At 48.2% G+C, this 17,594-nt stretch overlaps 1 protein-coding gene across 6 annotated transcripts in view; it reads left to right on the top strand.

Moving 5' to 3' along the window:
- The window catches only part of FAM219A (family with sequence similarity 219 member A), a 99,898-nt gene extending 83,308 nt beyond the window's left edge, over nt 1-16,590 (top strand). For 3 of the 6 annotated variants that reach the window (XM_084505056.1, XM_084505060.1, XM_084505058.1), the window contains 4 exons: nt 1,433-1,535; nt 5,870-5,950; nt 6,314-6,368; nt 7,420-16,590. In XM_084505056.1, coding sequence (XP_084361182.1) covers nt 1,433-1,535; nt 5,870-5,950; nt 6,314-6,368; nt 7,420-7,575 — 395 coding nt within the window. In that variant the 3' untranslated portion in view covers nt 7,576-16,590. Of the gene's footprint in view, nt 1-1,432; nt 1,536-5,869; nt 5,951-6,313; nt 6,369-7,416 lie in introns of all 6 variants that reach the window. The other 3 variants (XM_084505055.1, XM_084505059.1, XM_084505057.1) reach the window with 1 other exon arrangement.
- The last annotated feature ends 1,004 nt before the right edge of the window (nt 16,591-17,594 follow it).

Here is a 17,594-nt window from a genome sequence, read left to right as displayed (position 1 = left end):
TGCTCTTACCCCTGTGGTAAGGAGAGAGTTGGCCCACGTCGCACTTCCACAGCCGGGTAGGCACGCAGCTTTCCCACAACAAGCAACAGGTGCTTTACTCTCCAAGGGGAATAAAACCTGCAAGAGAAGAATATATCAGCACATTTCACACACCCCAGGAGAAGGAGAAGCAAAACGAATTCACTATTCAGGTTCCCCAGCCAGCAGTCTGGTAAACCTCTATTATTCAGGCATGACACAAAAGTAGTTTCCAACATTTTCTCACACTCTGGAGAATGTTTTTAACCAGGCCTTTCCTGCCTTGCTGATCTCACACTCTGCTTTTCCCTACCAGACTTGCCTGGCATCACAGGGTGAGTTTGGGGCAGTTAGCTCAGCTTTTGTGGCCAATTGCTAACTCAACCCAACTGGTTTCCCAAAAGAAATAAGGAAGGACTTTGAATCGAAAATTGACTAACAGTTTATATGACGGCCCATCGTAGATGGGCTCCTATCCCTCCTATCCTGGAGGCTGGGGTGATTTAATACAGCAAAAATGCTGCATTCCTGCAGAAGGCTTAGCTTTTGGACCTGAACTCTGGTTATGATCCTGTGGTGGGAAGTTATTAAGAAGAGAAATAGCCTCTCCTAAATGAGAAGCTAATTTTAATCCCCTATTGCAATGAATACGCAAAAAAAGCCCCACGTAGCGTCAGAGGTTTAAGGTACATTTCAGCAGCAAATAGACCATGCTTTGAAAATTAAGCAAACAATATCCTGTTTAAAAATGCAGCTGCACAATGTGAAGGTTTTTTATTTTTCTTAAAGAAATAAAGCTTGCAAGATTCCATATGAGATAAAAGAGAAAGACACACTGGGGACATCACCGGCTGTCAGGAGGAGAAGAAGGGGAGGCAGCAACATTTTCTGCTGTGGGGTGTGCTAGTCCATTGCGTTGCCAGCCAGGGAAGTGATAATAACTCAGGCATGGTGTCAGGCTGGGCCAGACTAACGCTAAATGATGGTGCTGCATTGTCGGAGGCTCTTTCCTGTCCCAGCTGGGCCCCTCGGTGGCAGCCTGAATAGGAGGAAATGTAAAAGGATAAATTCCCTTGCCCGTAGCTGCACAGAGGCAGGAGCTCTGCCTTTCCTCAGCCCCAGCGGGACAGTCCCGGCCTGCATCCAGAAGCTCCATGGCCATCGTGGTGTGGCCTGGTCAGCAGGTTGCTGGTCAGCAGGGCATATGAGATTTAACCCCTAAGGACCTGGGAGGCAACAGGACACAGCTCCTCCGGTCCCTGCTGTGTCTGCCTGGGAGATGGAGTGGTCACATCCCGTGCTGTTAATTCCGCCTTGCCTTTTGCTGCTGTCAGGTCTGGGTTTCTGTAGCTGTATGGTGACCTGCCAGGCTGGTGCCCTAATTCTGCTTTTCCCCTTTGTATCCCATATGCAGAGAAGCAGAGGGAGCTGGCTCGGAAGGGCTCCCTGAAGAACGGCAACATGGGCAGCCCAGTTAATCAGCAGCCCAAGAAGAACAACGTGATGGCACGGACAAGGTAAAGGACTGGAAAACTCATCTGTGCTCTAAGCTGCAATCCCTAATGGCCTTAAGATGGGCAAGGACAATGTTCATTGCCATTCCCCTACTGCCAAATATACAGCAAGAGCAGTGATGGCCCTTCCCAAACTCTGTGCTGTGTTGCATCCTGTCCCCTGGGGGGACGTGGGGACAGCTGGGCCCAGGACCAGTGACAATACAGCCTGCAGGAGGCAGAGGGAGCTCGGCCCGGAGAGTGGCTTTTACCTGGGCAGGCAGTGATAGGACAAGGGGGAATAGTTGTAAATTAAATGGGGAGAATTTAGATGAGATGTTTACCATAAGGATGGTGAGGCCCTGGCATCTGCTGCCCAGAGGAGCTGTGGCTGCCCCATCCCTGGAGATGCTCAAGGCCAGGCTGGATGGGGCTTTGGGCAGCCTGGGCTGGGGGGGCGTGTCCCTGGGTGAGCTTTGAGGTCCCTTCTGACCCAAATCATTCTGTGATTCTATGAAAATCAGGGGTTTGATATGTTTTTCTTGAATGCTCTGGGCATCCTCATGTAACATTGTAATCCTACCAGCAGGAGAGCGAACAGTGCTGCTTCATGTAACACCAAACCGTCTTAGAGCTTAGTTCTGACTTAGCTGCTTTTATCCCAGTAGTTCCCCTGCTTCTTTTTGAAAATGCCCTCTTCCCCATACTGATTAACTTAATGAAGACTTGTGTATAATTCGTCTCTGCGTGCTTTGCTGCACACCTCCTCTGCACTGAACAGCGTGGTCATACTTTGCTGGGGCTGCTTTGGCTCATGTCTGTATGACAGTATCAGACAGTGCTACAAAACTCTGTAAACAAAGAATTTCTTACCTGAATACTTTTTTTCAGAGTATTTCTGTTTTGTTTTTTTCCATACGGGCATCAGTACAATTGTGTATTGTTTACCTACATGCTGGGGCAGGAACCCAATGAGTCAACAGGATTGCACTCTTTGATGCTGTGAGAAAGGTGGCAATTTTTATTGGAGGATCTTATTTAAAATGACAGCAGAATCTGCATTAAAGCTGGGGTTTTGTTGATGAATAAGAAACTTGCAATGGATTACCATATATTAAGTAGAACAGGAGCTGTAGGTGAGAGTCTCTCTGTGCAATGCATCCAACAGATGAGGTTCCTTGTTTCAAATTAGTTCCCAGAACCCACAACAGCAGTCATAAATCATGCTAGGACTTTGTCAAGTTTTATTTGTAAGCACCTGCAATGTTGGTGAAATATGCTACCCTGCTCACTGCTCCAAATCTGATTGTTGAGACCACATAAAGGTGCCAGGCCTTTACTGGCAGTAAGAAATTCTGCAAATGCTCTCAACTGGGTTTTCCGTGCCCACTGCTCCTCTTTGTTTCCCAAATGCAAGCTGGGAAGACTTGGATTCTTTTGGCCTTAGCCTGCACAATAGCTTCCCAAGAGGAATGGCAGCAGATTTGCTGCTTTAGAGATGTAGAAACACTGAAAGTAGTGGGGGAAGATAGTAAGGGAAGAGGACGAGATAAGTGCAGATGCCTACCTGTAAAATTAGTGACTTTTGACTGGAGGGGCTGCTGCTTCAGAGCTGCCAGTGGAAGGAAGAGTGTTTTGGTTTGGGAAGGGCAGAGCACTGAGGACCATGGACAAAAGCTTTAGAGCAGCCAGCTCAGTTTTATTCCACTCATGGACATCTGAGAAGTGTTCAAAGATGTGGAGACCCCTGCACAGCCAAGCTAAGCCTGCTGGCAATAGGCTTGCATATCTCAGTAACTTTTCACACAGCTTTTAGAAGCTTCCTTTGGGATCTGAAAAACACAGGTTTGCAGCAACTGCTTTAGTAGCAGATGTAGCCAAGCTCCGTTGCTCCCATACAGCTGGGAGATGCCTGGCACAGGCTCTTGCTGGCCCATGATTCCTCATCCCCCAGCTCCCTTGGCTTTCTGGGAACCAAGCAGCACTCTGGGCACAGCCCTCACGATACCTCTGGCCTGGCATAGACAGGGCAACCCCAGGAAGGCAGAAATGCCATAACCTTGTTCACAAGGCTGCAGTACAATGAGAAACTCCAGTGGGATACACAGTAAAACATCCAGGTTCTAGTTGCTCTTTACATCTGAACTGTTGGCTTCTTCCAGGCTCCGTAGGAGAAGAAGCTGAAGCCATTTCCCCTTTTTTTGCTCTTGTCCTCATCAAATACGTTTTCCTTCATTCAGGCAAAGTGTATTGCTTCTCCTTATCCCTGCCCCACTTTCTCCTCCTTCCCCAAGGCCATTGTTCTTCAGTATTACTTGTATGAGTTTCTGAAATACGACCTCTGGTACCAGGTTGCCTTCATCATTCAATCTTCTCCTGAGGCAGGGGCACAACCAGCCTTAGAGGTGAAAAAATCTGGATCCGTAACATGCTCAGCCTCCCTAAGAGCAAATAAAATGTGAACAAGGTTGGTGTGATGCTGGCAGTCCCCACTGCAAGCACAGGCAGAGCCCACAACACCATCTGCACTACTTCTACGCAGCCAGATATTGTAGTCCACTCTGAGAATAAACTAAACTCGGATGTTGTTGTAAAATATTCCACGTTAAGCAACCAAAACCACCCAGACAAAATGCTCATACCTGCAGATGAAAGCAGGTATAACTCAAACCCAGCTTTGTTCCAAGGACACTGGGAAGTAAGAAAAAAAAGGCAATCAGGATGCAAGAAAAAGGCTTAAATCAGGGACAAAAACATTATCACAGTTTTAGCCTGTGGCAGAAAAGTTGGAAGTTTCATTACTAAGAAAAAAGGCATTTCTCAACAAAAAGATGTAGTGATTTGTTTTAATCAAGTAAATAGCACCACAAAGGGCTGTTCTCCTTGATCCCCTGATGGTGCTTTGTTCATTCACAATGTAGTAACAATTGTCAGTGACTGCGTGTGGAGCTGTGACGTGAAAAATGGAGAGCAGGCATGGGAGTGAGTGCCTCTGGTATCTGTGCAGGCAAGCTGCTGCTGCCAGATCACAGCTTCTGTTTTAGTTCCAGACACCTTTGCTTCTTGACTTCCTTCCTACATGCTTTGTAGGGAGCAGAAGGAACCTCTGGAGGATATGGGAAGGGGTTTTGCATTTTCTGCAGTTCCCTGATGCAGCAGGCTGGAAATTCTGCATCATCAATTAATTTCTTTAGCCTTGCATTTCAATGAATGCAGTAAGAAAATGCAACTAGTCGTGAGCCTATACATCTGCTTCGTTACAACATTTCATGTATTTTGCTCTCCCTGAGCCTTGCCCATCTTCAATGCCTTTACATTACTAAAATCATAATGGCTTTCTGAAATTTTCTGAGCAGAAGCAGGAGAGCTTTGCAGCTGGTTGAAGGGCAGTTAGAGCATGGATGAGATGGATTATCATTTTTAGACTTTCCCAGACTCTTAGTGAAGCCCTGCTGCATCACTGTATTGTTAAAGACCAGTCAGTCATTTGGGAGAGAATCTGATTTAACCCACTGAATAAGGAGATTTCTGTGATTATCTTGCAGTTCCCACCTGCTGAGCATAGTACCTTGCTCCATTTGCTGAGTCTGGTTGATCTTATTTTAAATATGAACTCAAGTCTTTGTGCAATTTTGTGGATGAAATAACTGTTGTGAGCTGGATACCATTGAATGATATATTTTCCTTATGCTAGAGGCTCTGAAGTCTATATTCCATTCCACAGATTCCCTCAGGCAATTAAAGGTGCAAAGTCATCATCAGCCATTGTAACAGTTCTGATAAACTGAAAGTCTTTATAGAATAATGGGATTTTAAAAGTGCTAATCAGAAGGGGCTCTTACACTGCACCCATTTCTCATATTACTAAAATTAGGGGTGAGACTTCACAACTGCTGTGTTATGGGGGCTGGGTAGAGACTCAGGCAGAAAGACCAAATCCCTGATTCCCAATCCTAGAATACCTTCCCCTAGCTAGAACACCTTCTCCTGCTTACTTATTGCAAGTGCCACGTACTAATTGCTAGGAAAAAAAAAGAATCAACGCAGAAGTCTGACAAGGCAAGCACTGTGAATTGAACAGTTTCATCAGAATGAAGCCCAGAGTGTCCCAATCATTTTGCCTTCCAGGGAGGAGTGTGTTCCCAAGGCATGTCCAGTGTCTGTCCCTGTAAATCTGCTCTGAGCTATCCAGAGACACAGCCTGCCTCCTCTGAATTGCACCTATTTAAATGTCTTCACCAGTAAGAGAGGACTTGCAAAGAAATGAAACAGGGAAAGCCTAACTTATGACTTTGATATGACTGCGTATGGTACTGAGCTTTACTTTGTGGTTAACGGAGAACATTTAATTATTTCAGGCTCGTCGTTCCCAATAAGGGCTATTCGTCATTAGATCAGAGTCCAGATGAAAAGCCACTGGTAGCCCTGGATACGGACAGGTATGCAAAGTGATAATAAGATGATATTTGTTATGGTGCGAGCAAGTTTTCATGACAGAGCACAGCACTGGAGCTAACTCCTGCTGAAACCATTCTTGCAGACCACTTGCAGCCTTCCTTGCTGTGCCCTTTGGCATACACCATAATTGGTCTGTGTGTGTAAACAAGCAGGAAGAGACGAGAGTAAAGAGCACTTTCATGGAAATGTCTGAGGTTCACAGATGAAAGTTGCTCTCCAGGCTCCCTTGATGCAAATTGTCTGTGCCTAAAGGACAACTTCACAGCAGAAGAAAGATAGGACTAAGCAGGGAAATCAGGTCTCTTTAACTGTTTTCTTCTTTGCTGTCTTGTCCTTCCCTGCAGTGATGATGACTTTGACATGTCCAGATATTCCTCCTCGGGATACTCATCAGCTGAGGTGAGTTACACTCTCTCTTGCCATCCTTGCCATGAATGCTGATAGTAGAGCATCCAGAAATGGTTTAGAGTGGCCTTTTGCAGCCAAAAACAGCTACACAAGGAATTTACCGGTGGTATAAACTCTCTGAGTCTGGAAGGGGCCATGGCAGAGGCTGTGTCATGTTTCCTTCTTCCCCAGTGATCTAGTTGGCTCTGTCCCCACACCGCCACACCACAGGCAGAAATTTGCCCGTCAGCTTCACTAAAGCTTTTCCCAGTTCTGCTCAGTCCTGCAGTGCTGGCCCATGTGGTGCAAAAGCATCAACTTGTCTGTCGTGGCAGCTCAGCAACCATCCACTTGCCAAGGACACAAATAAAGGAGCTGAGGGTGTGTTGTCATTTCCAGTTCTTGTGGGGGTCAGGGTCACCTGGAGGGTGTTTACTTGGAGCAAGCAGAAATTCCAAAGAGGACTTACAGATATGAACTCTTGCCCTCTCAGAGAGAAATGGCAGGAAGTTCACGTTTGTTAATCCTTGCATTGTTTCTGAATTTATTCCCAAGCTCTCTGGTGAATTAGCTGCCCAGCCTCTGGGTGCTGCTTCTGTAGGATCTGATTTACAAGCAGGGTGCTGAGCAGACATTCTGCACGCAAGCTGCTGGAAACTGTCCCCCCTTGCATCCCTTCCTGGGGCAAAATCTCTCTGAAGTGTGGAGAAACAGCCCAGAGCAGGGACCAGGTCAAATGATCTGGGCAAACTGTGGGCCCTGATTCAAAGGGTTTTTCACCCAGAGCTGTCTGGATAGCGCTTGAATCTGAGATTACAAAGAGCCATGTGGCTTTACCACCACCTGTCAACTGCTGTAGTGCTCCAGACTGAGCAGAGGGACTACACAGCTCCCAGTTGTTTTATTATCATTATTTCCCATTTTAAATATAGGAAATATTACATATCTTTCCCATATTGTATGTGGGAGATATATTCCAGAATAAGTGACCTCCTTCCTCTTCAGACCTGTCAGAAGCAAGAAGCCTCAAGTATTTGACTGTTTGTCTCTTTGTCTGTAGCAGATCAACCAAGACTTGAACATCCAGCTGCTAAAGGATGGGTACCGGTTAGATGAGATCCCAGATGACGAGGACCTCGACCTAATCCCCCCTAAATCGGTCAACCCTACCTGCATGTGTTGCCAAGCCACCTCCTCCACCGCCTGTCACATCCAGTAGTGAGGCCGGCAGGCTGTGATCAGTGCTTTCCACTATAACTGTAAAACTTAACAGCCATTGCTTCCTCCTATGGTAGGACGTGCACCTCTTTGTGTTCATGGAGCCAGGAGAAACCAAAAAATTCATTTTATGATTGGTTGATAAGTTATTTTAAACTATGGTTAAACAAAAGAGTTAAACTCAAAGTGCCAGGCAGTGCCTGGTAGAACTGACTGGTCCGGGGAGTGGATGCAGAAGGGTCCAGAGATACTTCTGGGTTTGTGTGGGCACCAGAGATGTTTTGTAAGGTGTCAGTTCCAGAATGGGAAGGATCGTATGGGGCTGCAGTTAATCCTACCCTCTAAAAACAACCCATTTGCAAGATCAGGGGTGAGTCTGAGGTGTCAGGGGGGGTTGCCTGGAGTCAGTACTTAATTAGTTCACTAAGCCTCATTTGCCTGCATAACCAAAATTACACTGTGACCAGGGCACAGGAGTGGCAACAGAGCAGGGCATCCTTTCTTATGGCAAGTCAAGCCAGGAATAACATGACACAATTCATTCACTTTCAAAAAGGGCGAGTAGGGGGCATTTCTCTGTGAGTCAGTACCAGCTGGAGCTGTTGTGTCATACACCCATTGCAATCTACCCTTAGCACCACATTAAATTATCACCAAACACATCAGATTTGATTTGCAATCCATCCATACTCTCATTAGATTCAGTCCTTGCCTGAGAATACCATAATCATGAATTCAATTCAGTTGAATACACTGACTTCAGCTTCTACTCAATTCCTGCGAGAGCCATCTGCTTCCAAAAATCTTAAACTTTGCTCAGCTAAGAAAAAATGAGTCCTGCTAAGACAGGACTCGAGCTGTACAGTCTGAAGGTCAGTGCTGAAAAAGACAGTTGAAGAAAGCATATTTTTTAGAGCTCAGCTGTTGGTACTCTTGACAGTGCATCTCTTGGTGCCTATGGGAGAGATTTGTTAACGTGCTGGTGTCAGACTTTAGGGGAGTTTTCAGCAACAGAGAGATTATGAGTAGATTCAGCTGAAAAAAGCCATGAGAGGGAACTACTGCTTATTGCATCTCTGTCCCCTTGTGCACCAAACTTTGTCTGTTAGAGCTGTCCCACCTCAGGAACAATTATGTTTATTTGATACTGGAATAGTCAGGAAACCTGGCATTATGTTAGATTTCTGGACTGAATTGCCAGTTCACCAACAGATTGTTTTAAATGCAAAATCATTTCTGGAATTTGGAATATGTCCTTTCCCTGTTCAGTTTTACACTGCTAGCTTCAGAAGACATGGGACTCAGGTGATGGGTGGGCTGGCATCTTTCTCTGAGGTGAGATCTTTTGACACAGCCACATCAGTGTCTTTTCATGCTCAGCCAGAAAGAAAGGCTGCCTGCCTTACATCAGTGCTCTCTTTAGAGCCTGGTGGGAAGAAAAAGTGAAGGCAATTCTGTTTCCCATCAGAATTCTCCTGAGCCACGAGAAAGAGCCAGATCTCCACCCTGAAGTACAGATCCCCCGTATGAGATTAGCACATCATGAGCTGACTCTTTAAGAAGTTCTCTGGGTGATGAGGAGGACACTTACTTAACATCATGCGTTTTTACTCTGTGCAGTGCAAGGCATGATGTCATCCGCAGCATGAGCAAAAGAGCAGGCATACAGGGCTCCTGGGCTTCATTATTCAGCAGCTAGCTGCAGGCAACCCTGAAAGCTGTGTTTGCCCCCTCCCCAAAGCAGGGACTGTTGCCCTGACTGCCAGGGAACAGAAAGAGGATGGAGCAGACTTGTTTACTGAGCATCTCTGCCTCCTTGTGCAGAAGTGCTGGTTAACTTGCCAACTCCTCTAGGGAGAGAGTGTTCCTCTATTGAATTCCTCTCACTTTCTCATCACATGGCAGTGCTGAGGGGGAATATTTCAAAAATGTTTTTAAAGAAGCACAAAGCTTCAGCTCCCCAATTCCTTGCTTCTTCTTTTGTGTGCCAGCCTTCCCCTCCAGTGCTAGCTCGGGTGTGAGATTAGCAAGTTGTCTGCAGTGGGGAGAAGAGCTCTACCAGCACTGTGTGGGAAGAAAAGGTAAAAGGGAGGAAAAGCTTGAGGAATCTTTCTTTCAGATGGGGAACGTAGTCAAAACCTAACAGAAACCCCATGGTCAAACTAAATCCTACAGGACATGGCCAAGTCTCTTTAAAGGTTCACACTTCTAAAGCAGGACTTTGCAGTTCAGCATTGGTACCATGCAACATCCCCATTGCACTTATCCTCCTGGGTCAGTGTCTGTGCCTTCCAGGCAGGCTGCACGCGCTCAGCCTTTCCCGCAGGAGCTCGGGGCATTTTGGTGAGCCTGCTCAAGCAGCAAGGTGTCTGTTCCTGTTGGTTAACCTTGGCAGACTGCACGTCCCACAGATCTCCATCAAACCACCTTTGTCTTGGGACAAAGATGGAAGGAGACCTGCTGAGATTGTGTCTCCCAGGGCTGTAGCTTCCCCTCTGAAGGACAGACTTTCCCTATAACCACTGCTAAGTCCTTTCATTGCCCGTGTTGCTGTTTTTTGCCTGCTGTGTGCTCCGAGGCATTCCCCAACCCCACAACCCTGCAACCGCCCTCCACCCTTTGCATTGTGTGATGTGCACCTGCTTCCACCATAACCCCTTAAGGTCCCTGGGAGGGAACTACTCATTTGCACATGTGAGGGAGGGAAATGAATTTAAATGTGAACTAGGCCAGTGCTTCCTCCAAATACAGACAGAAGCACAAGCCAAGTGTTTTTTCCCTGCTCACAGAAGGAGCTGGTTGCACAAATAGCTGGTTTGGCACAACAGTACAAGACCATAAAATGGCAATTTTTTGGCTTCTCCTCTCTATGCTTTGTGTTCATATATTTTATTAGGGGAATAAAGTAGAAAGGGTGGGGAAAAGTAGTTACCTGTGTAGGGTCATTATCAGGAAGGCTGAATGGATTAAGGCAATGCACGTGTGGCTATCATAGAAAACTGACCACTAACCCTTCTGAACTGCAGCCCCTTAATCAGGTTATGACCATGGGGCATGTTTGTTGGCTCATTACAGATTATGATGGACAGCCCAGCAGTGTGTGTTAACAGCAAATTGGCTTGGCTCTCCCTGTCTGGTCTTGTGTTCAGACCTTTGTTTTGGCCAGAAGGTTTTCCTTGTGCCCTCACTGGAGGTTGTGGGGGCTTCCCAGGAAGGAGGTGGTTGTTGGTACATGGTTGTTCTGGCGCTGCTCTCGTTATACCAGCAGCATATCTGCTGCCGTGGCGTGGAGAAGGCAAAAGCAAACAGCACAGCCCCTGACTCTTTGTTGCAGCATTAGAAAGCCCTAAAATCTGCAGAGCTGCTGGGTACTCTTCAAACTGCAGGTTGCTTGCAAGAAAGCAAATCGTTCCTTCTTCCAGTCTTTGCACCAAACCATACGGTCTTCTCAGGCTTTATTTTCAGTCCAAAATGTACAGAATACCAGGGGGAGGAGCGCCGTGGGGTATGAAAAGCTGCATTAAAGTCCATCTAAATTACCACGCAAATAGGATAGCTTCCTTATAGTGATGTTGGCACCTCTAACAAAGGAATTTGCATTTGGTGCCTCCTAAAGCCAGATTGGCTTTTTTAGCTAGGGTTTTAAGTAATTTTAGTCACCAAATTATCTGAGTTTGGGCAAATCATTTCCTTTTATCAGATGTTAGTTTAGCCCTTTCATGTGAGCTGGCTTTGGACTGCAAGGTCTCAGCACTCAATTCTTGTCTCTCCAATCAGTCTGCAAACCCCCCCCATTTCCAGATGTCTGTGTGAGGGGAAGTATCCCCACAGTGTCGAGGAAGGGCCCTAGATAGCATGGTCTAGTCTGCTTTTCCCGTAGTTGTATAAATAACCTTTGGCTGAAGGAAGGCTGATGTCCAGGTGACCATCCCAGAGGCTCATTTGATGTCCCATCAGACATATCTTGAAGCTGACCTTTGAAAGAGCCACTGGATCATATCTGATGTTGCTGCACATCTACCCCCAATGCATATATTTGGCTGTCAGGTCTATTCTGCTCTTCTGGCCATCCTGCTTGCAGATACCTGGCGATTGCAAGAACAGGCAGCCAAGCCTGCTGCACAGACTTCATAAGGGTCTTGAGGATGCTGTGCTCACCCACGGACAGGACAGACTCAACTGCTTCTGGTTTGGCTCTCCGTCTCCTTTCTCAAAAGGAGACAGCTGCTCTGCTCAGCTGTGTGCTGGCTGACACATTGATCTGAGATCCCGAGCAGAAACCTTCCCTCTCCATACAGAGTCTGTCCTCAGGCTGGCCTGCAAGCTGTACAACGGCGTGCAGGAAGCTTGAAAAGTGCAGCACCCTGTGTGTGACTCAACAGAAACATGAAGATGCTTTTGAAGGAAGAAAGACCCAGCTGGGCACCAGATGGAACAAGAGAAGAAAAACAAGCAATAACTGGAAAGGTTGCCAAGTGCTGCCTTGGCCTAGGGCAGATCCCAGTTGTCCAAGCTAATCTATCTCAGTGCAGTGCTGATACCAAGCAAAGCTTGTTTTCAGATGCATACACCAGAAACACCATGTCCCTGAGCTAGCACTGCAGCCAAATACTACTGCAGAGAGTCTGCTGGACCATCAGCGCACAGAAATGAGATCTGGGGTCCCTCGCTGCTTTTGGCACGTGTGTTTGCTCCAACCCCAGGCAGGTCACATCCCCTCTTGACATCCATTCCCTTCTGCAGTGCAGGGGAGAAACCTGCCTTCCCCCGCCACCACCATCCCTCATGAATGTTGCCAAGTGTGTGGCAGGCACCGTTAATAGGACAGCTCTGCAAGCAAGGATCAAAATGCAAGCTATAAAAGTTTTACATGTATTTTCAAAGTTCTGCAGAGAACAGCAACACAACTCTCCCTCTCTTTACCAGCGTCTCACGTTGCTTGCATGTGCCAGAAGGCTGCAGGGTAAGCTTAGTATAGAGATTAAATGGCTTTGGGGGCAGATGTTTGGCAAGGGGAGGTTTCCCAGATATTTGGCTACAGGCTCGTGCACAGCTGGCTACTTGATATGCACCCTGACACAGGGAGTATGTAAGAATTGGTGGTCCAACAGCACCATCCCCTGCTAGCAGACTTAAGGAATTTAGGAGTGCAAGTGGGTTTCCAACTCAGACAGTGAATTTTAGTTGGGTGGAAGAGATCACTGAAGGGCTTATCTGGGATATTCCCAGGGAAGTTTCATGCTTTTATATTCAGCATGTATGTAATGATCTGAGGCACTTGTGTCTGCGCTCTTCCTTTATTTTTCCATTCTTCCTTGAAGTACTCACACGGTATGGCCACTCTTACCTAGGACAGAACAGGCTTTGTCACCTGGCTGCTCAGCAAGCACAGGCTGCATGTGCCACCCTGAACATACCCTGGCTTTGGCCCCTGGCACCCTTCAGAGCTGACTCTTCACAACTCACTTCTCTTTCTAGTTCTCATGTCTCAAAAACACCTGCAGAGATGGGCAGAGTGCCACAGGGGAAGCTGGACCAGGCTGAGCCAGAGGGGCAGGCACGGGAAGGTCTTCATTTTAAGGTGCTTTTCACCTCAAGGAGGACAAGGCATCCTTGTCACTTCTTGTTGAGGCCTTGTGCGAGGGGCTGCTCCAGACCCTGAACCGCACCTCACCAGATGAACCTGCCTGTTACAGAGCCACACAAACCCTGAAGCAGGAGGGCCAGAGGCTTAGAGGAAGAGATTGGGACCTGGGATTACAGACAGAGGGTTAATGACAGACTAACCATGTGTTAGTCTGTCGTTAAAAAAACTGCTTCCCAAAAATTCACTTCCCAAAGATTACAGCTACATCCCCTCCTTCAGCCCCCTTGACACCAGTGGCAGTCCCAGGATCACAGCAGCCTGGCTGAGCGCTCCTCCAACAGCTTGCTTGGAAGGCAAGGGCCAGGGGCTAATGGAGGTGACATGGATCAGAGCATTGTGGCCCACACAGGCATTCAGAAAGCCACGGCACGGAGCAGGACATTGCTGACTTCCCCTGGCGCCTGTGGTGAACAGGTCTTCCCATTGCTCCCCAGGCCCAGTTGCCAGCAGAAACTGGTGGTGGGGCTGAGGCTTTCTCCTCTGTAAAAAGCCGCTTCAGCAAACGATGGGTTTGCTCCGGGAAGGAGCTCGCCTGGCTGATCGTGCCGGGTCTGTGAGGCAGCCATTTCCATAGTAACCAGTGGCGACAGAGGCGGGGGGATTACATCAGGGAGTGAAGGTACAAAAGAAGCCTCATTGAAATGTGGCTGTCTCAGGCGTGGCACTGGAAACCAGCACAGTAGGCACCAGGAAAAGAAAAGGCCACGGAAAGGCCATGCTGAGCTAAGTCCCGTTACACGCCGCGATGTTTGCCCTCCCGGAGCAGCATTTCTCCCCAAGCTGCCCATTCAGCTGCCCCAGGTCAGGTCTCCAGAAAGCACTGCTCCGCACAGACTGCCTTCTCTTTTCTGCACCAGCCCCAAAAAAGCTGGCACTCCATTTGTTACTCATCTTCCTCAAGGCTGCATGATCTGGGAAAGGCAAAATTTATTGGGAGATGTAATACAGACCCACAGGGAGCTGGAAAATTTGGACAAGCTCTCCTCTTCACAGCAGCCCTTCTGGTTTTTGTTACTTCTGCCTCCTTCCCCAGCTCAGATTTCTTTGCATGGGGATAGCAGGTGCGTTCAGCTTGTCAGTGACAAACCCAAGGCAAACATCAGACCAGCAGGAGACCCAAGAGGCGTGATGGTGGGTGAGCCAGCGAGCCAGATGGGATTTCTCTTCGCCCACCTGAGTGGCCAGGGGAAGGCCGTGGGGCTGAGGGTCACCCAGGCGAGTTTAAAACCTTGGTGTGAGCCACCAAGCCCAGCTGGGTGCTGTCACCCTTCCAGCATCAGCATCATGGGCACACTGGGACCCAAGACCCCAGTCCAAGACCTGCCTGAGCCCAAGACCCTCGGGCAGGCAGAGGTGGAAGTCTGTCAGTGGTCCCCTTCTCAGCTGTGAAACACGCTGGTAGTGCTGTAGTTCTGCAGAGAGAACAACTCTTGCAGAGGATGAAGTCTTTGCAGGGGAGAAATTTCAGGAAGGTATTCCCCCCAAACCCTCCTTCTTGCACATTTTTAACCATTTCAACCCCTTCCACAGGGGTCATTGAAGCTTAATAAAGAAGGAAACGAAGCACCATTAAATAGCTTTCTAAAGGGTTCTGGAAGCAGGCACAGCTTGCATGCTGAGCTGATCTGTGTCTACCGTGTGACTTCCAGACCTCATGGCACATCCTGTAGCTGAGTCCCCTGGTGTGCTGTGTGGGGACTAGGGTGGGAGAACCAACACTGACCATGACATCAAACATCACATCCCAAACTACAGAAGGGTCGGATAAGGGAAGGGGGGAAAGCAGCAGCAGTGGTAGAAGTATAACTAGTTGTCGCAGGTAAACTTGGGTATCCGTGTCCAGTGGTTAGTTCTAGAATTGCAAGCCTTGTTATATTGCACACGTCCTCCTTTCACTCCTCTTTTCTCAAAGCAGCCATCATCTTTTTTTTTTTTCTTCCCCCCTTGAACTTGTGATGAGCAACAGAGGCAGTTGCACCAGAATGACTCTCAGCCCAGTTCTGCATCCCCCCCTCCCACCCAAACCCAAAGCAGTCCGGACAGCTGTTGGCCATCACAATTCTTAATTTTTAGTATCTCCACTTGGATTTCTTTCCTCTTGTACCATGGCTTCCTCCACAAGCGCCCCAGCAGGGCAGCACAGGAGGCTCTGACCATGTCCCAGGAAGCTTCTTTGCCCCTGGCAGCACCTTGCAGACTTGCACCTTACTGGGAACGTACTGGGACGATGCTGGTGAGATCTGGCACTGCCAATCTTGCGTACGTGGCAGCTGATGGGAATCCACCGGGAGAAGTTGCCAGGAAGTGGCTACTGTCCCTTTTCTTTTCAATTTTGATGGAGAGGGGGATATTTTTGGCATTAAGATTTTTGTCCACCTTCCAGTGGCCAAGTTCTGGGCTGCATTAATAATTGGGGTTGGTTGGCTGTCCAGGCAGGTATGGAGCTTCACACCAGCTTTTGATAGCAAATGTCACAGCTGCATCCACAGCCTGGCTACAGGCTGGGTTTCTCCTGTGCTGGCAACGAGCAGGCTGCGCTTCCAGCAGGCTCCAGATAACCTGGCAGGTGGGGGGACAGCCCTCTTAGAGTCCGGATCAAGTCCGAACTTCCATTTCATGTCCTCAGCTTGAAAGAAACTAAACCCAAGCAAATGCTACCAAGGTCTCCTTCCACCGCACGGTGCCTGGCGCCCAGGGGAGGGGGTGTCGGGGGGCATTTGTGGGTCACTGCAGATGGGATCCTTCTGGGATATAGTTAATGGAGATGCCTTTCAGGAGAGACCTCCCGACCTTTGCGTTAATCTCAGAACAGGGGATGAATTTCTGGCTGTCCTTGCATATAGTGAAACATAGCTGAAACAGCCAAATGCAAAGTAGAGTTAAATGTAGGGTTTGACCTGAATAACCTTTTAATTAGGAAGATAAATTTGTTGTAGCTTGACCTTAGTCCATGTTAGGAACCTGCTAATCATTTGACATGCAGAGTGTATTAATGCTGCACTTAACTTGGCCATTGGTTTTATTATCTGGTTTTGGGAGTTTTTTACTCCTGAAGCATCAATCTGCATCTTGTATGGATTCTTTTTCTTTCTTCCTGTTCAGAACATGTAGCACACTGTTGTACTTCTGTTCCCGTCCGCGTAGAGTATTGCCTTAAACAGATCAGTTGTGTTGTGGTTTGTTTTGGGTTTTCTTCTTTTTCTACCATCAGTTTTATGCATTAATTTATTTAAAAGTATGTTTTTTTGGAAAAAAAACATGAAGCGTATAATATTTTTTTTTAACATTTCCATTGCAGTATTTATCATTGTTACTGTTTGTGTGTAGTGTAACAATTAATGATATTAAAAAGCATACATATGAAAACCAGCCTGCCAGCCTTTGTCACCGGGGCGAGCCGGACAGCGGGGTGGGAGGACACGAAATGCACCATCTCTGCAGCCCCAGCCCTCGCCGAGGCTGAAACCACGGGGGGAAAGTGGACGGGGAGCAGGAGGTTTTGTACTGATGTGCCCTTGTTTGGCCTCCAGCGCAAGGAAAACAGCTCTCCTGGGAGCGGGGTGACCCCTGGGAGCCCTCTCCGAGGATGAGGGGATTTAGGAAGCCAGCCCTGGCCTTCCCCATGAGGAAGCATCTGAGAAGACTGCTCCTCTCCCCGTGACGCCCTGGCTGATGGGCTGTGTCTGCAGAGGCAGTCCCACTGCCTTCCAGCCCCCGGTTCCCTCCCGCCCCCATCGCTTTGCCTGTGCTTTCCTTCCACCCGTCAGCCGATGATTTAGGGCTGCCAGTGAGTAATGGAGAGGAGCTGGGCACTGAGCCCAGGACCCCTGAGGGAGGTGCAGCAGTGCCACCAATGCCTCAATACCGTCAACTGCTGCTTTCCTGCCAGTTCCTAATGCAAACCCATGGGCAAGAGGCTCACAACTCGAACTTATCCCATTAAAGAGCAAGCCACTGCCCCTTTTTGCCCCACCAGGTCCACCCCACATGGACAAGCAGATTTTACCCAGCTCCCAGGAGGGATGAAAATCGGTGGCATCTTGGGGAGCCTCAGGACGGAGGTTCCCCAGGGCAGGGGGGTCCTGCTTGGCATCCTTTGAGCAACAAGCACACATGGTTCATGTAAATCCCTCCCCTGGTGTAACCTGGCTGGTGGTGCTGGGTGAGGATCACTCCCTCCACCAGCCCTGCAGAGTACACCGCAGCACTTGGGATAGCAAATGAGCCACTCACAGTCACCCAAATCCAGCTTTTTAATGAAAAAGGGGAGAGAGCTCACCTGAGCAGGCAGTAATTCCCCTGGATACCCCAAAATGACCGACCAGTGCCACAGCCCAAGTGTGGAGCCCCCTGCCATGCTGCACGGTGGTGGC

Source organism: Aythya ferina (genome assembly GCF_964211825.1).
Source record: "Aythya ferina genome assembly, chromosome: Z".
Taxonomy (NCBI): domain Eukaryota; kingdom Metazoa; phylum Chordata; class Aves; order Anseriformes; family Anatidae; genus Aythya; species Aythya ferina.
Note: the sequence above shows the minus strand (reverse complement) of the source record. Positions and strands in the feature narration are given on the sequence as shown.